General features: G+C 47.7%; 1 protein-coding gene across 2 annotated transcripts in view; it reads left to right on the plus strand.

Annotated features, from left to right (window-relative positions):
• The first annotated feature begins 206 nt into the window (after positions 1-206).
• ECEL1 (endothelin converting enzyme like 1) overlaps positions 207-24,382 on the plus strand; it is a 60,888-nt gene continuing 36,712 nt past the window's right edge. For both annotated transcript variants that reach the window (XM_039327411.1, XM_039327412.1), the window contains exons 1-2: positions 207-339; positions 2,512-3,458. In XM_039327411.1, the coding sequence (XP_039183345.1) occupies positions 2,697-3,458 (762 nt within the window). In that variant the 5' untranslated portion in view covers positions 207-339; positions 2,512-2,696. The remainder of the gene's footprint in view (positions 340-2,511; positions 3,459-24,382) is intronic.

A 24,382-nucleotide genomic window follows, 5' to 3' on the forward strand; every position in this document is an offset into this window, starting at 1 on the left:
CTCCTCCTCCCCCTCCTGCTCCTCCTCCCCCCCCCGCCACCCAGCTGGGATCCCGGCGTCCACACGATCTGACAGGTACTCGGGAGAGCGGGAGCCGCCGCGGCTGGGAAGAGGCGGTGGGCGGGTCGTGGGGAGGGAAGGGGAGGCGGAGGGAGCGCACGGCAGACCTCGCCTCGCTGCCTCCGGCGCCACTCGCCGCCGCCTCCCGAAGCGATGCCAGCCCGCCGGCCCGGTCCTCTCCTCGCGAGTTAGCGGCAAGTCCGTGGCGGCGGCGAGAGGGGGGAAAGGGGGTCGCGGGGGGTGGGTTCACGGCATTCCTCCCCCGCCCGACCGGCTTCGGTGTGTGTGTGTGTGTGTGTGTGTGTGTGTGCGGGGGGGGAATCACCGCGGGTGGGGGGGCGTGGCTGCACACCTCCTCGCCAACTTTCCTCGCGTGCTTCTCTCCGCCGGCGGTGCGGGTGGTCGCGGGGGACGGGGAGACGGGGAAGCAGCAGGTGGAAAGAAAGAGAGGGGGGCTTGGGTGGGGAGGGGGGGCTGTCTCGCGGGTTGCCCCGCGGGCGCGGCGCCAATTGGCTGGGCGCGGGGAAGGGGCGACGTAGCCGGGGGGAGGGGCGAGAGGGAGAGGGGGAGATCCTGGTCGCTCCCCCCCCCCGCGAAGTGGTTCCCTCTCGCCCTGAGGGTCCTTGCAGGCTGCGCGGGGAGGGGGGAAGGAAGAGGAAGAGGAGGAGGAGGAGGAGGAGGAGGAAGAGGAAAAGAGGAAGAGGAAGAGGAGGAAGAGGGGCAGGAGGAGGAGGAAAAGGGGGGAGGAGGAGGAGGAAGAGGAAGAGGAGGAGGGGGAAGAGGAGGAGGAGGAGGAGAGGAAGAAGAAAGAGGAGGAGGGGAGGAGGAAGAGGAAGAGGAGAAGAGGAAGAGGAGGAAGAGGGGCAGGAGGAGGAAAAGGGGGAGGAGGAAGAGGAAGAGGAGGAGGAAGAGGAGGAAGAGGAGAAGAGGAAGAGGAGGAAGAGGGGCAGGAGGAGGAAAAGGGGGGAGGAGGAAGAGGAAGAGGAGGAGGAAGAGGAGAGGAAGAGGAGGAAGAGGGGCAGGAGGAGGAGGAAAAGAGGGGAGGAGGAAGAGGAAGAGGAGGAGGAGGAGGGGCAGGAGGAGTAGGAAAAGGGGGGAGGAGGAAGAGGAAGAGGAGGAGGAGGAAGAGGAGGGGGAGGAGGAGGAGGAGAAGAAGAAAGAGGAGGAGGAAGAGGAAGAGGAGAAGAGGAAGAGGAGGAAGAGGGGCAGGAGGAGGAAAAGGGGGGAGGAGGAAGAGGAAGAGGAGGAGGAAGAGGAGAGGAAGAGGAGGAAAAGGGGCAGGAGGAGGAGAAAAAGGAGGGGGAGGAGGAGGAAGAGGAGAAGAGGAAGAGGAGGAGGGGTGCCGGTGGGTGTCCGCCGTCCGACCCTGGAAAAGTTCTCGAGGCTGCGCTCCCTTCGTCCGGCCCGTTGACTCGGACAGCCCGGCCTTTTTCGGGGTGGCCTCCGTGCACCGCGCTCCACTTGCGTGGCCGGCCAGGCTCGCTAGCTCAGGCTGGGCGCGGCAGGGAGTAGGAACAGCCGGTCCCGGGCGTGGGGGGCTCCCCCGTGGGCTGCGGGCCAGGCTCCGCTTCTTGGAAAAACTCTTGGGACGGCCAAGTGAGAGGCTGGGGTGCGGAGGGTCTCCTCGAGGTCTTCCACACGTTCCAGGGTCAGCTAACGCTTCCCGCCTGCCTGCCGCCGCCCCCCCCCCCGCCTCGTAGCCGATCCCAGAGAAGGCGAGGGGGATTCACCGGGTCTCCTCCCTCGCCTCGCTTTCCGGATCCCTTTGCCCCGCTTTCCAGGTGGTTGGGGAACCCGGCTCCTCTCCGGATTATACGAAGCGGACTCATTTAAGGAGGACCCCCCCTTCCCCCCCCCGAGATCCAGTATCAGCAGCGAATAGATTTTCCCATCCGGATTCCCTTAGTCTAGCCTGGGAAAGGAAGCCGGAGCGGCTTGGTTAATTACTGGACTGGAGGCCACTCGGAGATCCCAGGATAGTTAACAGTGAAATCGGGGGATTTCAAAAGGGATCCCAGCAGAAGTCAAGGCGATCCAGTCTGCCCTGTTGCTGGGGGAAAGAGAGAAAGGCAAACACCTTAAAGCTTGACTTTCAATTCCGGATCGGATCCTGCAAAGAGATGCGTGTCGTTTGGGCGGCGGGAAGCTGGTTTCGGGTGATCTGAGAGCCTCGCTGCCCGACGCTGCAGATCCAGGCAGTGGCTTGTCTCTTAGTGTCCTCCCCCCCCCGTTTTTTTCCTTTTAAAATAGAGAGAACAAAGGAGAGACGGGGAAAAACCCCTGCAAGGGACAAGATCCAGCGAAAAATGACCAATGGAACAGATTCCCTTCCGGGTTTCCCTTGCCGGGGTGGGGGTGGGTGGATTCAGTTGCGCGTCTGAAGCCGCTTAAGAAAAAATAACAATAAAAATATATTCTTCCTGCAGCTCAACAAAATAATTTCTTTTTCAGAGCGGGTCCCTCGCCTCGGACTTTGAAAGAGTGGTTGGTCCCCGGGATCCTCTTTAGTGGGGGAATCCTTGGGGATCTGGTGGAGAAGCTGCAGCTTGGGCGCTCGGCGTGGGCGCCCCCTGCTGGACGCTGCTGGAGAATGGCTGCCCAATGACTCCGGGTTCGAATCCTACTCTGCGGCCAGCATGGAGAAGACTTACTCGCTGACCGCCCACTACGACGAGTTCCAGGAAGTCAAATACGTCAGCAAGTACAGCAGCAGTACAGCTCTGCCCAACGGGTTCAACTTGCAGCTGGGCACCGCCGGGACCAAAAAAACGCGTTGCGGCCTGCCGCGCTGGAGCCGACGAGAGATCTGCCTGCTCTCCGGCTTGGTCTTTGCGGCGGGCCTGTGTGCCATCTTGGGTTGCATCCTGGTCCTCAAGTATCTGGCTTTGGATCAGGCGGCCTACTGCTTGGAAGGCTGCCAAGAACGCCGGGCCTTCACCAAGGCTTCTCGGTTCATCGCCACCAACATTGACCCCACCCTTGACCCCTGCAAGGACTTCTACTCCTTTGCCTGTGGCGGATGGCTGCGCCGGCACGGCATTCCGGAGGACAAGCTGATCTACGGCACCATTGCCGCCATCGGCGAGCAGAACGAGGAGAAGTTGCAACGGCTGCTTCAGCAGCCCGTGCGGCGTCCCTACCGGGCTTCGGCCGAGCGAAAAGTCAAGGATTTTTTCCGTTCCTGCCTGGACATGAGGGAGATTGACCGGCTGGGGGCCTGGCCGATGCTGGAGGTCATTGAGGACTGTGGAGGATGGGATATGGGGGCCCTGGATAGGCAAGGCCAGTGGGACTTCGACGAGCTGCTGTACAAGACGCAGGGAGTCTACAGCACCACGGTCTTCTTCGCCTTGACGGTCAACCTGGACAGCAAGAATTCGTCTCGCTATGTCATCCGGGTAAGTTGATGCTGCGGGTCGGGACTGTGCACCGTGGGATCTGACCGCCGCCGTGGGTGGGTGGATCAGGAGAAAAAAGAGGGGGGCAGAAGGGAGGACCCAAAATTCTGGGGGATCAAGTGAGTCCATAGGTCTCTTGGATGTATTGGGGATCCCCCATCCCCATTGCAAGGGGATCCCCAAAGCCATCTTTGAACGCAACCAAACCTCAGTCTGAAAGGACTAGCAGGGTCTTTCTCAATTTTAAGATGTCTGGACTTCAACTCCCAGAATTCCCCAGCCAGCCATGCTGGCTGGGGAATTCTGGGAGTTGTAGTCCAGACATCTTAAAATTGCTGAGGTTGAGAAACACTGGTTCTAGCCCTTTGGATCCCTTGAGAACTATGTCGACCTCTAGTGGCTGTTCCATGAAGTGCACCTGATGGTCGTGTGCATAATATTCCTATTTTCCTGACACGTCTTTCATCTACGGCTCCTCCGTGTGTTGGGAACGTACAGAAGCAGCCGTGAATGCAGATCCTCTTGTATTTATACAGCTCTTTGTTCCTTTAGGGTTGATTTTTTTTTAATGCACTCTGAACTGCTTTCTTTCCATCGAAAAACCAACTCGTGACTTTTCGACAGGTGATCGGTTTAAAAAGCTGAGGTTATTCTCTTCCCAGCAGTTAGAAACGGCCTTTTCTCCCAACATGGGTAAAAAAAACACACCCCTTCCCACATATATGTCCACAGGGGGAGAGACACAATATCACATGTGTCATCATGTCATTGTGATTTTTAGCAACCGTCTATGCATTTGTCATTACAACTGGGCAAAAAAAACAACAACACCAAAACAGCAGATGTTTTGAAGCCAGACCAAAGTGGCCAGAATCCCAAATCTCTTTGTTTTTCGTCTGTCTCTTGGGAAAACTGTGTCAGGAGTTCAATTTTCTCAACATTGATGATCCTCAGATGCAAAAACCGGGGGTCCCTTGGTTCCTAGACAGCTCCGTCTCCGTAGAGAACTACATCCAAAGCCCCAGGATCGTAGTGCGTTATTTAATTAATTTTCCCGGGCTCGTGGACCGCTTCACCGTCGCAAACGGCTCTCAGTGGTATTCATCCCCGCCTCATCCACGGCGCTACCCACAGGGGCATCAAATGAAAACAAATCAAGAATATTTGTGCTAACTCCAGCCTCTGATGCATCAGAGTCCGGACGATAATGCCTTTGTTCCTAAGCAGATTCTCCCAATTTGAAATCCTCCAGATATTGTCCAACTGCCCACTGGCGGCCTCGTTGTGTGACAGATTGTCAGGATGCTGAATTTGATAATCCCAAGGGTGGGAAATCCGAAACTGTATATCTAACTCTTAGTAGCCCTGACTTTCGTACAGGTAGGTTACACCGTCCAAACTCACCAGCGTCATAACCCAGAGGCACAGCTCTTTTTAAAATGCTGCTGGGAGAGCTTTGCGTAGAAAGAATTTTTTTTGTTTTGTTTTGCAAACCCCTTTCCCTTGCGGCTTGTGCGGTGAAAATCTCGAAGCGTCTGCCAAAGTCGAGGGTAGATTTGCCCCGAATGGGGTTTAAGGGCATCCACACCCCAACCTTAACCTCTGCCCTTCAAGTCGTGTGCCCCTTTGCAGGACAGAAGAATCAATCTTCCAGCGCAAACCTGGGTCTTGTGCAGATTGAATTCAGACAATGCTGGGCTTTTGTTGCCCAGAGATGGTTGTTTACAGGTGGGAAAGAAAAGATATTTACAGGTGACAGGCTCCCCTTTCTAAGTTTGCCCCCCCCCCCTTAATGAAAGATTTGGAAAGATCAGCCGCCTTTTGAAGTGCAACATGTCCTTGGATCAACAACAGGCTGAGCCCGTTGTGATTTTCCCATCATTTGCTATGATGGCAGGTTAGAGGGAAGCAGAGGCAGCTCAATCATATAAAACAGGCAAGAAGGAGTTTTTCTTTTTATTGGCAGCTGATCACGTCTCCCGCTGGGTTTAACCCGGTGATTGAACAGTGCGCGCACACAAAGCGTCGAGTTTTTAGTTAACTGTACGGACTCAGTTTGCGGAATACACAAGCTCCCCGTTCTGCCACCCAGGTTTTAAACCTGAGATTAATGACAGGCTTACTTATCAATTAAGCATCGATCTCCTTGTGAAAGTTGACCAGGTTTTAAAAAAAAGAGATTGCTGACATTGAACATAATTTCTAAGTTACAGAGCAGTGTAGCCTGGAGACTTTAAAATGGGTGGCTTTCGGTCCTGGCTGGGGAATTCTGGGAGTTAAAGTCCATCCGTCTTAAAAGTTGCTGAGTTTGGGAAACCCTGTTCTAGAATGATGGAAGATCTGTCTAACTGAAGCATATGAGCTGGGGAATTGTGGGAGTTGAGGTTTTGCCACTAAAGAGCAGTGATGTCCATCAAACTGCACTCTTAACATTGACAGGCCATGCAAACCCCATTCTTGTGCCAAGACTCTGCAGCAGGGGTCTTCCAACTTGGCCCTTTGATGACTTGTGGACTTCAACTCCCAGAATTCCTCAGCCAGCTTCTATTTTGTTTGTTAGATTTAAGACGGGTCTTCAAACTTGGCTCTTTGATGACTTGTGGACTTCAACTCCCAGAATTCCTCAGCCAGCCTCCATTTTGTTGGTTAGATTTAAGACAGGGGTCTTCCAACTTGGCCCTTTGATGACTTGTGGACTTCAACTCTCAGAATTCCTCAGCCAGCCTCCATTTTGTTGGTTAGATTTAAGACAGGGGTCTTCCAACTTGGCCCTTTGATGACTTGTGGACTTCAACTCTCAGAATTCCTCAGCCAGCCTCCATTTTGTTGGTTAGATTTAAGACAGGGGTCTTCCAACTTGGCCCTTTGATGACTTGTGGACTTCAACTCCCAGAATTCCTCAGCCAGACGTGCCTGGCTGAGAAATTCTGGGAGTTGAACTCCACAAGTCATAAAAAGGCCAAGTTGGAAGAACCCTGCTCTACAGTCTATGGAATCATCCAGGTCATGGTTGACCCAAAGATGCTTTTTCAAAAGTCAACTGGATTCCTCCACTCTCCACCATTCAGTCAGGGCTGAAGAAGCTTTTTGGATGAGAAACGAAACGTCGTCAAGGAAAAACAACGGAAGTCCAGTTGCCTCTTGAAAAAACACCTTTGGAGCTATCAGCTCTATCATATCCCTCTGTGTCATATTTATTTGTTTTTCGAATATTCTAAATCTGTCAGCCAACATTAGAGTCTGTTGCAGGCTAACTCTGCCCACTGCCAGCAGTTTGATCCCAAACGGCTGAAGGTTGACTCAGCCTTCCATCCTTCCGAGGTCGGCAAAATGAGGACCCAGATTGTTGGGGGGCAATAGGCTGACTCTGTAAAACGCTTAGAGAGGGGCTGTAAAAGCACTGTGAAGCGGTATATAAGTCTAAGGGCTAGCGCTACTGCTCTCCATCTTAAACTCAGCATTCGGATTGCTAAATTTTGCAGAGAAGAGAAGCATATTTGAAGCAGTTCCAGGATTCCTGGCAAACAGAAAGCATTTTATTTTTTTCTCTTGGAGATTGTTCAGTCTCAACTCTGCAAAAAAAATTTCTCCAGTCTTGTGTATATTGGTTTTTTTTTTTTTTTTCCTGCCATCTGGGTTGAGTCTTACCCTCTTAAATTAGATTTCTACCTAGTTATAAAGGCATTATTGTCGGTAATAACAAACTTATACAAACCATATTATAGGAAACATAACACAGCATCAAAGGAGAAGTAAAAGCAAAAATAAGGAAAAGGGGCGGGGGAAACAAGAGATTAAATGGATCAATTTTAAAAACTAGCAGAAAGGAACAAAACAAACGAGGAACCGAATATCCCGGGATTTCACAATATTCCTCTGTCAGAAATGTTTAATATCTGAAGCTGTGTCTGAAAGTCACTACAATTCAAATCTTAAGTCCTGAATTCAATCAAAGCTTTATGGAACAACATCCGATCCAGTGATTCTATTACGGTAAAGCTCGAAAGCTGACACATTTTGTTCATTTTTCTCACAGATGCATTATCACCTTTTTTTTGCGGCAGTCCTGGGTGATATTTTTCACGGTTCTTCCTAGACAGATAAATTCCAGATGTTTGCAATATCGTTTAACATGTTGGAATTGGGATTTCCCTCTAAGAACCATCTTCCCTGTAGCTATAATATCTGAGCCACGGTGTCCTGGTTCCGACAGATGAAACTCTTCAAAGAACTTTGAGGCCTTGTTTACCTTAAAGAATCTTTATTCGAGAAGCATAACATCGGCATGTACATAGGCAAAGCCAAAAACTGAATTCCCCTCCCCTGAGCACATAGTATCAAAGCACCATTCCCTCCTCTAATTAAACAGTCATAAATCACATTCTCCAATTAGTTTGAAATGCAGGTTTTCCCTCCAGTTCTCCAGCCCGGCCCAATTCTTATCATCTCTTATTTCAATAACCTTGATTCTCAGGTTAGGTCCATATTGTTATGTCTAGCTAAACCCTCATGCACATTCATCCTCCCACCCCCAGTATCCTCTAATTCTGAGAGTAAAACATAAGATGGAAAATGGCTGCATCTCCATATGTTGTCAAAGCAAGAACATCCGATGTTAGCAGCGTTGACACATGGTTTTTCAACCATAGCTAAAGAAGCGTGGACTTCAATTCCAAGAATTCCCCAGCCAGCCTTCAGCCGTCAGCTGCTGTCCCCGAGTGCCCCCCCTTCCCCGTGGCCCTAAGGTCCCCGTTGCCATTTTAGCAGGAGCGTTTCTGCTTGGGAGGGAATGCTGGATTTTGTAGTCCAAAGTACCGCTAGTTCTTGACTTGCAACCGTTTGTTTAGTTATAACAGTACTGAAAAAAGTTATGTTTATGTTTCGGACTTATGACCGTTGAAGAGGGTCACCTGATTGAAATTCAACTGCTTGGCAGCTGACTCACCTTTATGACGGTCCCAGGTGATCCGACAAGCCAAATCAAAGGGGAAGCCTGATTCACTTAACAACAATGTTACTAACTGAGCAACTGCAGTGATGTGGGGAAAAGCTCATTAAATGGGGCAAAACTCATTTAACAACTGTCTTGTTTAGTAACAGAAATTTTAGGTTCTGTTGTCGTCATAAGTCAGGGACTACCTGTATTAATAACGTTAGTCGTTAGTAATATATACATTAGCATCACTACCAATTATAGTTCCACTAATAACCTTCGGATTTACCACAAGACCTGTTTAGAGGGACCTTGATTTCATCGACACGCAAGCACACAGACACACACGCTTAGCAGATTTTGGCTGCATCCAGCCGCATTTTTACCCATTCATTCTGTCTCTTGTACTCCAGACAAGACAGTTAAATTTATATTAATTTTACATCACTCTCAGTGATTTACATCCCGTGCATAATAACCCAATTACATAAATGATGCAAATTACACATTTGCTGGATCTGTTGACATCCCTTGCTTAATGACACCCTTGCACAACGACAAGAGCCCCAAATGATGTAATTTGCAATTTAATGGGATATTTGGGAACGACCGAGGCCTTGACTGCTAAAGGATGGGTATTCACTGTAGCCATTTAGGGGCTCTGTGGGCAAGGGAAGGTCAAAAAAGTCAAGATGGCTGCCAGATATTTCGAAACCCCTCATGCAGCAAGTCTTTTCAGCTCCTGGGAAGTTGAATTTAAAAAAAAGTAATAATACTTTTACGCCATTTATTTTTTCTTCAGCGCAGGCATGGAGCTGTCTGATTGCAGGAACGGGGGAGGAACCCCCCCCCCACAAAAGTACAGCTGCTGGAATATACAGCTGCAAATTTATCTGTGGTTTTTTTATTATTATTATTCAAGAACAATTTAGAAATTCCTGCAGCTCAAGCAGGGTGTCGGTGTGTTGACAATAGCGAGAAATATACGAAAGCTAAGAAACCGACGCGGAAGGGGAGGGGGTGTCTCCTGTATCTGAAAGGCAATTATGAAGACAATTGCGACTTGATTTTGGAGGAGCGAGGTTTAAAAATACAGGAAAATCTGGGTTTTGCAGCACACCGTTCAGGGATGAAACTTCAAATATGAGCTGTTAAGAAAGCTGTACTTTCTGGGAGTGTAATTCTCAGCCCGCTGGACGGAGGGTTGGGGATGATGGGATTTGGAGTCATTGCATCTGGAGGTTTGCTACTAAGCATTGATCCTTGGACAACAGAATGGAAAGGTGCAATGACAAAATGGGAGTCAGGTCTTTACGCCCCAACCAGTGCTTCTTGGATGGGTGGACTTCAAGGTTTTGGTCATCACGATGTAAAAAAAGAGGTTGAGACTCTAGAAAGAGTACAGAGAAGAGCAACAAAGAGGATTAGGGGACTGGAGGCTAAAACATATAAGGAACGGCTGCTGGAATTGGGTATGTCCAGTTTAACGAAGAGAAGGACGAGGGGGGACATGATAGCAGTCTTCCAATATCTCAAAGGCTGCCCCAAAGAAGAGGGAGTCAAGCTCTTCTCCAAAGCGCCTGAAGGCAGGACAAGAAGCAACGGATGGAAACTAACCAAGGAGAGAAGCAACCTAGAACTAAGGAGAAACTTAGCTATCATGTTCCCCCTCGTCCTTCTCTTCATTAAACTAGATCTACCCAATTCCAGCAGCCATTCCTTATCTGTTTTAGCATCCAGTCCCCTAATTATCTTTGTTGCTCTTCTCTGTACTCTTTCTAGAGTCTCAGCATCTTTTTTACATCGTGGTGACCAAAACTGGATGCAGGATTCCAAGTGTGGCCTTACCAAGGCCTTGTAAAGTGGTATTGCATAGGAAGGGATTACAAGAGAGTAAGCTATGCTGGCTGGGGAATTCTGGGAGTTGAAGAAGTCCGCAAGTCTTAAAGCTGCCAGGTTTGGAGACCCCTGGTCTAACGCTCTAAATTCCCCATTTATGCTTAGTTCTACATCTTTTCCTTCCTACCATATTTCTAAAATGCATAAAACAAGGGCATTTCGAATATGCGCGGAGATGCTCTCTAATGTTCCAGGATGGAATTATTGCTTCAGACAAGGACACCCAAGCCCCAATGAAGCTTCTCACATATTGTGCAAGGAGTCTCCCCGTGTGTGTCTGTCTGTGTTCAGAATTTGCAAAAGTGCCCTGGGAAACAGCAAGGGCATTGTTGGAAAAATCTAATAAGAAAACCGGCATCTGTGTTCGTGCAGCCTATTGTCAGAGGAATAATTTGGTGATCCAACTCAATCCGGGAGTGCACAAGAATGAATAAAGATGAAATCCAGACACTTCTGAGGAAAGAAGAATGATTTATTCCCAAAAGCAAAGAGATTCGCCTAGGGGGGCAGCTACAGCAAAACAGGGTACAGCGGCACAGTTTTATAGGGGAGCTGGTCCTGGATGTGGAAGTGTGTATGTGCTGATTCTAGGAAGGTGACCCTTGAGGAGTGTGGGTGTGTGTCCATGTTGATCCCAGAGAAGGGGTTGACTAAATCAAATGATGTGAATTGGGTCCCTTGGTTTGATCTGTGAGCATTATCATTGTGTTTACATTGTGTTCATTAAGTTTGGTGTGTTTATGTGTGTTTGCAATTTGAAATAGGTGTATAATTTATCCTGATGTTTGTGTATGTTTAAAACAGGGGTCTTCAAACTTGGCCCTTTTATGACTTGTGGACTTCAACTCCCAGAATTCCTCAGCCAGCCTCCATTTTGTTTGTTAGATTTAAGGCAGGGGTCTTCAAACGTGGCCCTTTTATGACTTGTGGACTTCAACTCCCAGAATTCCTCAGCCAGCCTCCATTTTGTTGGTTAGATTTAAGGCAGGGGTCTTCAAACTTGGCCCTTTTATGACTTGTGGACTTCAGTTCCCAGAATTCCTCAGCCAGCCTCCATTTTGTTGGTTAGATTTAAGGCAGGGGTCTTCAAACTTGGCCCTTTTATGACTTGTGGACTTCAATTCCCAGAATTCCTCAGCCAGGCACACGTGCTTGGCTGAGGAATTCTGGGAGTTGAAGTCCACAAGTCATAAAAGGGCCAAGTTTGAAGACCCCTGGTTTAAAAGATTTTGGAGACTATTAATCAGTAACTTTGTGGAGACCTGGGTTAGTTAACATATGATTCCCTATACAGGTAGTCCTTACAATCACAATACCGCTCAAAATTTCTGTTGCTAAGTGAGACAGTTGTTAAGTGAGTTTTGCCCCATTTTATGATCTTTCTTGCCACAGTTGTTAAGTCAATCATTGCAGTGGTTAAGTTGGTAACACGGCTGTTGCGTGAATCTGGCTTCCCCATTGATTTTGCCTGTCAGAAGGTCGCAAAAGGGCACACGGCAACTGTCATAAATATGCGTCAATGGCCCAGTGTCCGAATTTGGATCACATGACCATGGGGGAATGTTACGACGGTTGTAAGGGTGAAAAATTGGTCCTCAGTCACTTTTTTCCAGTGCCGATGTAACTTTGAACGGTCACAGTACAGCAGTACACAGTGAATTGTTGTCGAGGTCTATCTGTAAAATATTCCTAACACTTATTGTAAGGACCTGCCCCAGCTGGCCTCCTCAGGAAAGCACAACATTTGAGGTTAATCGAAAGAACATTTATTGAGAGAAAGTGGTTGCAGCAGAGACAGAGGGAATCTAAAGGTCCACACAGAAGTTGTGGGAGCTTCAGCATTGGAAGCTTTCAAGGAGAGAGTGGACTGCCAGCTGTCAGAAAAGATGTAAGGTCTCCTGCTTGGAGAGGGGGCTGGACTAGGAGACCTCTAGGGTCCCTTCCTATTCTATTCTATTCTATTCTATTCTATTCTATTCTATTCTCTATCCTATCCTATCCTATCCTATCCTATCCTATCCTATCCTATTCCATTCCATTCCATTCTATTCTATTCTATTCTATTCCATTCCATTCCATTCCATTCTATTCCATTCTTCATTTTCTATTCTATTCTATTCTATTCTATTCTATTTTCTATAATATTCTAATATCTATTCTATTCTATTCTTTCCTATCCTATTCTCTATCATATTCTATTCTAATTAGTATTCTATTCTATTCTATTCTATTCTATTCTATTCTATTCTATTCTATTCTATTCTATTCTATTCTATTCTATTCTCTATCCTATCCCATCCCATCCCATCCCATCCCATCCCATCCCATCCCATCCCATTCCATTCCATTCCATTCTATTCTATTCTATTCTTCATTTTCTATTCTATTGTATTTTTTATAATATTCTAATATCTATTCTATTCTATTCTCTCTCCTATCCTATTCTCTATCGTATTCTATTCTAATTATTATTCTATTCTATTCTATTCTATTCTATTCTATTCTATTCTATTCTATTCTCTATCCTGTCCTATCCTATCCTATCCTATCCTATCCTATCCTATCCTACCCTACCCTACCCTACCCTACCCTACCCTACCCTACTCTACTCTACTCTATTCTATTCTATTCTATTCTATTCTATTCTATTCTATTCTATTCTATTCTATTCTATTCTATTCTTCATTTTCTATTCTATTCTATTTTCTATAATATTCTATTCTGTTCTATTCTATTCTATTGTATTTTCTATCGTATCCTATTCTATCCTATCCTATTCTCTATCGTATTCTATTCTATTCTATTCTATTCTATTCTGTTCTATTCTCTATCGTATTCTATTCTAATTATTATTCTATTCTGTTCTGTTCTGTTCTGTTCTGTTCTGTTCCGTTCCGTTCCGTTCCGTTCCATTCTATTCTGTTCTATTCTATTCAGTGTCCCAAGGTTGTTTTGAGAGCGCTGAGGTACAGGACAGATAATGGGTCATCCTCACCTCTGGAGATGACCCCCCTCTCTAATTCCCATGCGGTTACAGCAGAAGCAAAAGCATGCAAAGGATGTTCTCCCTCCCCCCCCCCCAGCCTCCTTCTGCCCCCTCCATCTGAGAGACAGGGCGCCCAAAAGGGGATTTGACACTTATATCAATTTATAAATTCTTCCCACCCAGCTTCAGGAGGTCAGTGGTAGAAGCCGGTTGGGGGCATCCGGAACAAAGAGGCAGAAGGCAGCCCAAACGGCCCATAAATCCAGAGATTTATCACCTTCCACTCGGCCTCCCTTTGTGACGGAGCTCCTCTCCATCCCGCTGATGGGCTGACACGAGTTTTTTTGTTTTTTAAGGGCTGGATTTTTTTTTTCTGGATTGATTAGCCTCTCCCAGATTTTTTCAGATTTTTCCTTAAATCACTGCTCTGTCGGAACAGCTCTAAGATGGATAACTTAGGAGCAGGAGGGGGGGGCAGCAAATGTTGTGCAATTCAAACTGGAGTTTAAAGCCTTTGGGGGCTGATTGCGAGAATGCAGGCGTAAAAAGGCTTGCCCCCAAGCAGACAAAGCCCTCAAAACGGAGCTTTCTCTTGAGGCTTCCGAACTAGGAAAAGAAATCTCCTCCTTTTCTCCTCCCCCCCCCCCAAATGGAAACAACCTCCTTGTTTGAGCTCCAAATCCAGAAAGGAAAAATAAGAGTTGATCACCGTTGTGAAGGGTTGACACAAAGCCAGAGATGTTGGTTGTGCTGATTGAGAGGGCAAATGTGTGATAGGGCCCTTGTGAGCTCAGTTGTTTTCCTGCAGATGTTTTACTAGAGAACCTCATCAGTGCTAGGACGGAGGGAGTTTGAGGAGGAAGGAGGAAGAAGAAGAGGAGGAGGAGGAGAAAGAAGAAGGAAGAAGGAAGGAGAAGAAGAGGAAGGAAGAGAAAGAAGGAAGAAGAAGAGGAGGAGGAGGAGAAGGAAGAAGGAAGAATGAGAGGAAGAAGAAGAAGAAGAGGAAGAAGGAAGAAGAGGAGAAGAAGGAAGAAGGAAGAATGAGAGGAAGAAGAAGAAGGAAGAGGAAGAAGGAAGAATAGGAAGAAGAGGAGGAGAAGAAGGAAGAATGAAGAATGAGAGGAAGGAGGAGGAGGAGGAAGGAAGAAGGAAGAAGAAGAAGAGGAGGAGGAGGAGGAGGAGGAAGAAAGGAGAGGAAGAGGAAGAAGGAAGAGGAAGAAGAAGAGGAGGAGGAGAAGAAGAAGGAAGAAGAAGAAGAAGAAGAAGAAGATAAGAAGAAGAAGGAAGAAGGAAGAAGGAAGAATGAGAGGAAGAAGGAGGAGGAGGAGGAGAAGAAGAAGAAGAAGAGGAAGAGGAAGAAGAAGAGGAAGAAGAAGAAGAAGAAGAAGAAGAAGAAGAAGAAGAAGAAGAAGAAGAAGAAGAAGAAGAAGAAGAAGAAGAGAAGGAAGAATGAGAGGAAGAAGGAGGAGGAGGAGAAGAGGAAGAGGAAGAGGAAGAAAGAAGAAGAAGAAGAAGAAGAAGAAGAAGAAGAAGAAGAAGAAGAAGAAGAAGAAGAAGAAGAAGAAGAAGAAGAAGAAGACAACGACTGTGGAGTCCTTGGTGGTGCTCTGATCTTGGTCGTCTTCTTGCAGATGTTTCATTACCCAACTAGGTAACATCATCAATCCTAGAATGGAGTGGGATGGAGGAGGAGGAGGAGGAGGAGGAATAATTGGGGGATTCTAGCTGACTGAGCTATTCTGGGAGTTGAAGTCCACCAGACTTAAAGTTGCCAAGTTGAGAGAGCCCTGCTTTAGACAGACCGCCCTCCAGCCTCTGTTTGGAGGAAGGAGAACCCCACCACCACCACTTCAGGTGGCAGCCCATTCCTCCTGACATCTAGCCTAAAGTTCCTCCCTTGGGAATTTACTCCGTGGCTTCTGATCTTCTCTTTCGCCCTTATCTGACTTCCACCCATCCAGCTGCAGTGTGAAAAGACGCCGGGAGCCCGTCGCCTCCTTGCAAAGCTGCCAACCTTTGTTAGGGAGCTGAATTCCCAGAGACACCCACCCTCCTTGGTTTTTCTCAAGGGAGGGCAATTTGTCGGGGTGTCCCTTTGGGCCCCCGGCCTCTCCCGAGACACTCAAGCCCCTGAGCACCCAAATCCCCCCCCCTTCAGTCTTCCCCAAGAACCTGGCAGCCATCTGGGTCCAATCGATCACCTGGGGAGTTGGCGGCAGCCAGGCTGAGCCGTGCTGCCAGCTTGCTGGTCACCAACGGGGGCCCGCTTTGCTTGGAAGGACATAAGAGGCTCACGTCAAGATTAATGGGCCTCTGCTGGCAGAGAAGAGTCCTTTTGTGATCATCCACCATTAGGGCTTCCAACATTTCTCTTTTACCGCTGTTTTCTGGCAGCGAGCTGCACCACTTTGCCAAGTGGCAGCCTTCTCCCCCCCCCCCATCGTGGCCAGCTTGCAATCTTTGCAGACTGCAGTTCCCATCAATCTGGGCCACTTGTTGCCCGGGGATGATGGGAGTTGTTTTTTTTCCCCCTAACCCAGTGGTTCTCAACCTGTGGGTCGGGACCCCATTTGGGGTCGAACGACCATTTCACGGGAGTCACCAAACAACGCAGTCCGCCATTTTTCCCCCCTTTTCCTTAGCTGTGCTACTCCCTTTTATTCTATTGGCTTTTGAAAGCCAATAGAAGAGACTGTCTTGAATAGAGTCTAATTCTATTGGCTTTCAAAAGCCAATAGGAATTGTCCAGGCTGTCTCTGCCCTGCCGAGCCCACCAAAAGTCCCATTCTGCAAACAGTGCTGCACCAGTTGAGTAGTCCTCGACTTACGACCGGTTGAGTAGTCCTCGACTTACGACCGGTTGGGGGTGACGGCATTAAAAAGGTTGAGAACCACTGCCCTAACCCCTCTCGAGAGCCTGGGCTGGGCTGCATCCCCATTGAGGTTAAGCTGTAGATTTGGGGGGGGGGAGAGAAAGACAAGGTTGATTTTTTTTTAATCTCTGTGTTGACTAGGAAACTTGCAGCAAATCACCCGTCCTCATGTTTTTGCCCATCCAGTGCTGGACTACTCCATGAGGTCGTTGTGCGTCCTTGACTTAACGAGCGTTTGTTTAGCAACTGTTCAAAGTTACAACAGCACTGGGGGAAAAAAGTGATTTATAGAATAGAATACGATAGGATAGGATAGGATAGAAAAGGATAGGATAGAATAGGATAGGATAGGATAGGATAGGATAGGATAGGATAAGACTAAGAGTAAAAAAGAACATAAATGTAATGTAATGTAGGGGCCTGGAGGCTAAAACATAAGGAACGGTTGCTGGAACTGGGTATGTCTAGTTTAATGAAGAGAAGGACGAGGGGGGACATGATAGCAGCGTTCCAGTATCTCAGGGGCTGCCCCAAAGAAGAGGGAGTCAAGCTATTCTCCAAAGCGCCTGAAGGCAGGACAAGAAGCAACGGATGCGAACTAATCAAGGAGAGAAACAACCTAGAACTAAGGAGAAACTTCTTGACAGTGAGAACAATTAACCAGTGGAACAACCTGCCTCCAGAAGCGGTGAATGCTCCAACACTGGAAGTTTTTAAGAAGAGACTGGACAGCCATTTGTCCAAAATGGTATAGGGTTTCCTGCCTGAGCAGGGGGTTGGACTAGATGACCTCCAAGGTCCCTTCCAACTTTATTATTATTATTGTAAGAATAGAATAGAATAGAATAGAATAGAATAGAATAGAATAGAATAGAATAGAAAAGAAATAGAATAGAATAGAATAGAATAGAATAGAATATAGAAAAGAAATAGAATAGAATAGAATAGAATAGAATATAGAAAAGAAATAGAATAGAATAGAATAGAATAGAATATAGAAAAGAAATAGAATAGAATAGAATAGCATAGCATAGAATAGAATAAAGAAAAGAAAGAATAGAATAGAATAGAATAGAATAGAATAGAATAGAATAGAATAGAATAGGAGCTGGAAGGGACCTTGGAGGTCTTCTAGTCCAACCCCCTGCTTAAAGCAGGAAACCCTATACCATTTCACACAAGTGGTTGTCCAATCTCTTCTTAAAAACCTTCGGTTTTGGAGCATCCACCACTTCTGGAGTCAAGTCACTCCTCTGATTAATTGTTCTGACTGTCAGGAAATTCCTCCTTAGTTCCAGGTTGCTTCTCTCCTTGATGAGTTTCCATCCGTTGTTTCTTGTCCTGCCTTCATGTGCTTTGGAGAAGAGCTTGACTCCCTCTTCTTTGGGGCAGCCCCTGAGAGATTGGAACACTGCTCTCATGTCACCCGTTGGCCCTTCTCTTTCTCAGGCTAGACATACCCACAGGATTGCCAGGCAAGCCCAACCAGGGCTGAGACTCCTGGAGATGCCTCCTGGAGATGTGGCGGTCAGTACAGATGCACAAGAAGGGCTGCTGGGGTTTGAAGCAAGACCCAGGCACGAACGGCGGGTGTTTAATTAGTAAACACTGCCCCTTCCTCCTTCGCCTCTTCTACCATTCACGACTCATTAATTCCTTAAAACACAGTAAGCACAGATCATTTTTATGTAATTCAGCCAGGCTGACCGTGGGCGCCTCGCCTCGTTCCGATAATTGAATTTCGCATTTCAAATAAAGCAGGAAGCACGGCCTCCCGTCACCCCCATCAGGCACCTGTGGCTTTTATGCGCCCGTTCCCTTGGGAAGACGCGTGCGCGATGCTCCGTCTTGCTACCACTGGTCCCCGGGCCTTTTGTCCTCCCCGGTCTAGGTGTCTCTAAGCCAGTGGTTCTCAACCTGTGGGTCGGGACCCCATTTGGGGTCGAACGACCATTTCACGGGGGTCGCCAAACAAGGCTGTCCGCCATTTTTTCCCCCTTTTCTTTGGCCACGCCCCTGGCACCCAGTGATGTATCAGTGGTTGGGGGTCACCACAACATGGGGAACTGTATTATGGGGTCGCGGCATTAGAAAGGTTGAGAACCACTGCTCTAAGCCCTGATTGCTCCTCAAGCTCTGCGGTATTCCCAGTTTAATCTAGCCTTCGTTTCACCATGCTGAGGCTCTCGGTTGCAGCTTTGCATTTTGAACCCAGATCCGAGCCGTTTCCCTCCCTCCCGTCTTGGGCTGGCAAGATTCCCACCCGGTGATGTCAGCCGAGGTCCCGTTTTCTGATCTTGGGCTGTGTACATCCAGCGTTGTTTTTTTTTGCAACGGCTGCGGTGAATGGAGCCATCCATCACACACCGACGGCATCAGGGTTATGACAATGGCGCGGTTGCGCTCAAACAACGCTGGTGCAGGAAGGATGAACTGCGTAGGGCAGGTAGCGCCCACAGTGGGCAGGCCGAAGCAGAGCATGAGCAGCATGGATCCTGGTGACACAGAAGTCTTCTCAGCACCCCCGGGGGGGGGGAGTTTGCAGGATCCTGGGATGTGAGCAGAGCAAGAGGGGGACAAGGGCTCACGGCCAGTTCAGTGCCAATAAAGTCTGTTGAAGGACAATTCCATAATTCATTTGAATTGTTTTAAATAATTTAAAAAATATTTTAATTTTTAATCATTTACATTTCATTTTGTCCCTCCTTTGATTAATGCTTCTATTCCACCATTTCTTCGCTATTAGTGTAACTCTTGTCCTGCAATGAGTTGGCCATGGCGAGTTGGCTGCAGCATGTTGGCGGTGGTGAGTTGGCAGCAGGCAGTGGTGAGTTGGCTGCAGTGAGTTGGCCATGGTGGCACCGGTGAGTTGGTGGTGAGTTGGCGGCAGTGAGTTGGCGGCGGTGAGTTGGCTGCAGTGAGTTGGTGATGAGTTGGCGGTGATGAGTTGGCGGTGGTGAGTTGGCGGTGGTGAGTTGGCCACAGTGAATTGGTGGTAGTTGGCTGCGGTGAGTTGGCAGTGGTGAGTTTGCTGCAGTGAGTTGATGGTGAGTTGGCCGTGGTGAGTTGGCCCCGCTGAGTTGGTGGCAGTGAGTTGGCAGCGGTGAGATGATGGAGGTGAGATGGTGGAGGTGAGGTGGCCGCAATGAATTGCTGGTGAGTTGGCTGTTGTGAGTTGGTGTGAGTTGGCGGCGGTGAGTTGGCCGTGATGAGTTGGTGGCAGTGAGTTGGCGGCGGTGTGTTGGTGGTGAGATGGTGGCGGTGAGTTGGCGGTGGTGAGTTGGCCACAGTGAATTGGTGGTGAGTTGGCCGTGATGAGTTGGCAGCAGTGAGTTGGCCGCAGTGAGTTGGTGGTGAGTTGGCCACGGTGAGTTGGCCATGGTGGTGGCAGTGGGTTGATGGTGAGTTGGCGGCAGTGAGTTGGTGGCAGTGAGTTGGCCATGATGAATTGGCCATGGGGAGTTGGCGGCAGTGAGATGGTGGCGGTGAGTTGGCCGCGGTGAGTGGGCTGTGGTGAGTTGGCTATGGTGTGTTGGCCATGGTGAGTTGGCCACGGTGAGTTGCCCGCAGTGAGTTGTCGTAGACCCTGAGCCGAGGCCAGTTTTCAGCTCTGGGCCAGATCGATGGCAGCTCCCCCTTCAGAGTGGAGGGGGGGGGAAAATCCTTCGACATCTTCCAAGCGCCCGGAAGATGAAGGGGAGACGAGCCAGTGATTGAAAGTGCATCTGACAGGCTGCAAAGATTGATGTCTCCCCGGGAAGCTGCTGCAGGCTGCTGCCCCCATTAGCTGATTGCCTCTGGGCGGGGGGGGGGGGGGTCCTTTCTTTGAACGGCCTCCCTTAATGGGGAGGGGGCTGCTGAGGATGGCTGTCAGCCAGCCAAGTCACTCAAACCCACATTAGCCAGAATCAGAAGTGTCCTGTTTCGGGGGGGGGGGTGTCCCTGTGCGAAATTTCACTCCCCGTGTGAGAAATACAGGGACTCCTTGACTTTCAACAGTTTGTTTGGCGCTGAAAAATGGGATTCGCTTAACAACTGGGCCAAGGAAGGTCGTTAAGTGGGGCAAAACTCACTTTGCAAATGTCTCAACCACAGAAATTTTAGGCTCAGTTGCGGTCATAAGTTGAGGACTGCCTCGCGGAGGATCCCCTTTTCCGGATCGCTTGCTGGCCACAACGGACTCCTTTGCACGCACAAAAGTGGAAGATTTGGATACGTTTAGAAAAGATAATACAGGTAGTCCTCGACTTATGGCCACAACCGAGCCTTTCTTGCCACCGTTGTTAAGTGAATCAATGCAGTTGTTGTGTTAGTGACCCGGTCGTTAAGGGAGTCTGGCTTCCCCCCCCATTGACTTTGCTTGTCAGAAGGTCGTTAAAAGGGGATCACGTGACTCTGGGACTCTGAAACCGTCGTAAATACGAGTCAGTTGTCAAGCGGCTGAATTTTGATCACGTGACTGGGGAATGCTGCGACGGTCGTTAAGTGTGAAAAGCGATCGTAAGTGGCTTACATTAAACGAACCCTTTCAAGTCGAGGACTTCCCTGTGTTGGCGGCCGGGAATTTTGCGAGAGTTTGTCCGAAACGGCTGGTGGGCACCACGTTGGAGACGCCAGGCGTGCCGGTGCCAATCGCAGCCTTGTCTGCCTCCCCGCTTGGTCCTTTTGCATTGCAAAGCGAGAGCCGGCCCGCTGTGCTGCTCCCGGCCTTCCCCGTCCCGTCTCCCTTCAATCAGCCGCATCTCTGTGACCTGGCAGAGGGCAGGAAATGAAAAAAGCCTGGGGGAGACAAGCCCCCCCCCAGGGATCACGAAGCAGATTCACAGAGATATGGCAGAAGGGGAGGGTGGATCTCCTGGGGGGGGAGCAAATTCTCAGAGGAAGCTGAGTTATTCTGTTCTATTCTATTCCTTGTTCTGTTCTGTTCTATTCTAGTCCCATTCTGTAATTCTCTCTTCTCTTCTCTTCTCTTCTCTTCTCTTCTCTTCTCTTCTCTTCTCTTCTCTTCTCTTCTCTTCTCTTCTCTTCCCTCCCCTCCTCTCTTCTCTTCTCTTCTCTTCTCTTCCCTCCCCTCCCCTCCCCTCTTCTCTTCTCTTCTCTTCTCTTCTCTTCTCTTCTCATCTCATCTCTTCCCTCCCCTCCCCTCCTCTCCTCTCCTCTCCTCTTCCCTTCCCTTCCCTTCCCTTCTCTTCCCTTCTGTAATTCTGTCCTGTTCCTATTCTCTATTCCAGGCATGTCAAACTCACAATGTCACATGACATTGCGCAACATATCGTGACTTTTCCCCCATTGCTGGCAATGGAGTGGGCGCAGTTTCAATATGATGCATCCGGCTTGCAGGCCAGCAGTTTAACATGCCTGCTCTGTTCTATTCTATTCTATTCTATTCTATTCTATTCTATTCTATTCTATTCTATTCTATTCTATTCTATTCTATTCTATTCTTCATTTTCTATTCTGTTCTATTCTACTCTATTCTATTCTATTCTATTCTTCATTTTCTATTCTGTTCTAGTCTATTCTATTCTATTCTGCTCTATTCTATTCTATTCTATTCTATTCTATTCTATTCTTCATTTTCTATTCTGTTCTATTCTACTCTATTCTATTCTATTCTATTCTTCATTTTCTATTCTGTTCTAGTCTATTCTATTCTGCTCTATTCTATTCTTCATTTTCTATTCTATTCTATTCTATTCTATTCTTCATTTTCTATTCTGTTCTATTCTGTTCTATTCTATTCTATTCTTCATTTTCTATTCTATTCTATTCTATTCTTCATTTTCTATTCTATTCTATTCTATTCTATTCTATTCTTCATTTTCTATTCTATTCTATTCTATTCTATTCTATTCTTCATTTTCTATTCTATTCTATTCTGCCTTGCAGTCCATTTGCATCTTCAGCTATCAAAGTACAGGGAGTCCTTGACTTACAACATTTCATTTAGTGACCATTTTGAGTTACAACAGCACTGGGAAAAGTCTCTTATGACAGTTTTCACACTTACAAGCCTTGGAGCATCCCCATTCTATAGATGACTTACAAGGTCTCTTTCAACTCTGTTATTCTGTTCTGTTCCATTCCGTTCCATTCCATTCCCATTCTGTAATTCTGTCCTATTCCTATCCCTATACTCCTACTCTTACTCCTACTCCTACTCCTATTCCTACTCCTATTTCTACTCCTATTCCTCTCCTTCTCTTCTCTTTTCTTTTCTTCTCTTTTCTTCTCTTTTCTTTTCTTTTCTTTTCTTCTCTTCTCTTTTCTTTTCTTCTCTTTTCTTCTTTTCTCTTTTCTTCTCTTCTTCTCAGAATGATGGGGAACTCATCAAATTTGCAGACAACACCAAGCTGGCAGGAATAGCCAACCCTCCAGAAGACAGGCTTAGGATACAGGAGGATCTGAACAGACCTGAACACTGGGCTCTATCTAACAAAATGAAATACAATGGTGAAAAAAACAAGGTTCTCCATTTAGGCAAGAAGAACCAAATGCACAGACAAGTGGCTGTCCAGTCTCTTCTTCAAGACCTTTAGGGATGAAGCCCCCACAACTTCAGAAGGCAGTTTCTGTTCCACTGGTTAATTGTCCTCACTGTTAGCTGTGTGTCATCTCCTCCGTTGAGATGCTATTTAGCAGGATTTTATGTGTGCGGCTATGCGCCAAATAACCCTGTGCAGCACAAGGCTTATTTGAATTGCCTGGTGCTCAAGAATGAAAGCTGGACCAATCGGCAGCTCATTGTGAACAGCGTCCGTCCCTCTCTCACCAAATCAATCGGATCCCATGCCGAGCTTCCAATTCTTCCATTTATTGTAGAGATTGATTTTAAATTTTTCTCTTTTTTTCCTAATGGTATGAATTGTGTTGCGAGTCAACCTCTGTTTTTATTGCTGTAATTGGAGTTTTGGAATGCTCCAAAGGGCAGAGGGGAAAAAATCAATGCCATAACCCTAAACCCTGTCCTAGGTAGCGGAGTGGTAATACAAGTGGATCCGCTGTTCTTACCTGTCAGATACTCACCTGAGTTATCCAGCTGTTAGGAAAGAGAACTTCTTTGTCTGAAAAGAACAAAATGAGGCTTGTGTGGGTAGGGCTCTTGAAAAACGCCAAATATTTCAGCCTCTGTGGAGCGGAGGGATGTGATATAGCAGGGGTCCTCAACCGTGGCAACTTGTGGACTTCAACTCCCAGAATTCCTCCCCTTTTTTGGGTGCTGTCATAACTTCAACCAGTGGTAAGTCGAGGACTACCTGTAAAACTCAATAGAAATAGTCCTCAGCTTACGTCCACCGCTGAGCCCAAAGTTTCCGTGGCTAAGCAGCTGTTAAGTGATTTGTGCCCCATTTTATAACATGTTTGCCACCGCTATTAAGCGAATCTGGCTTCCTCCATTGACTTGGCTTGAGGGAAGCCAGGTGGGAAGGTCGCAAAAGGGGATCACGTGACCCCAGGACTGTGCAACTGTCCTAAGTCCATGCCAGTTGCCAAACCTCTGAATTCTGATCGCGTGACCACGGGGATGCTGCAACGGTCGTAAGTATGAAAACTGGTTATAAGTCACCTTTTTCAGCACCACTGTAACTTTGAATAGTCACTAAATATGTTCGCCCGTTGTTATAATAATAATAATAATAAAGTTGGAAGGGACCCTAGAGGTCCTCTAGTCCAACCCCCTGCTCAGGCAGGAAACCCCATACCATTTCGGACAAATGGCTGTCCAGTCTCTTCTTAAAAACTTCCAGTGTTGGAGCATTCACCGCTTCTGGAGGCAGGTTGTTCCACTGGTTAATTGTTCTAACTGTTGGGAAGTTTCTCCTTAGTTCTAGGTTGCTTCTGTCTTTGATTAGTTGTATGGTTGTAAGTCAAGGACTACCTGTAATTAAATGTGGGCTTGGATGGAGGAACTATGGAGTCAACCTTTTTACTCCAAGAGTAAGTGACAACAATCCCTTAAGAAGCTGGAGACAGAAACCAAAGGATTGGGGGGGACGGGGGGGGGCGCTCGGATGCTTTTCTGCATCTTTGGTGAATGACAGGGATGTAAAGATGGAGGAAGGCTCATCAAATTCGCCCAAACTAATAAACCATGCTCAAAATGATGGTTTCACTGCTGGAGGAAAGATTGCTGGGCTGCAAATCACAGAATGCAATTTTTTTTTAAAAAAAGAGAGACAAGCCCCATCCGTTGGGAAACTACTTAAATGGACTGATTAACAAGGGTGTGTGT

This window comes from Crotalus tigris, unplaced genomic scaffold (genome assembly GCF_016545835.1).
Source record: "Crotalus tigris isolate CLP2741 ecotype Arizona unplaced genomic scaffold, ASM1654583v1 scf7180000024361.1375286210:1436186, whole genome shotgun sequence".
In the NCBI taxonomy this organism is placed as follows: domain Eukaryota; kingdom Metazoa; phylum Chordata; class Lepidosauria; order Squamata; family Viperidae; genus Crotalus; species Crotalus tigris.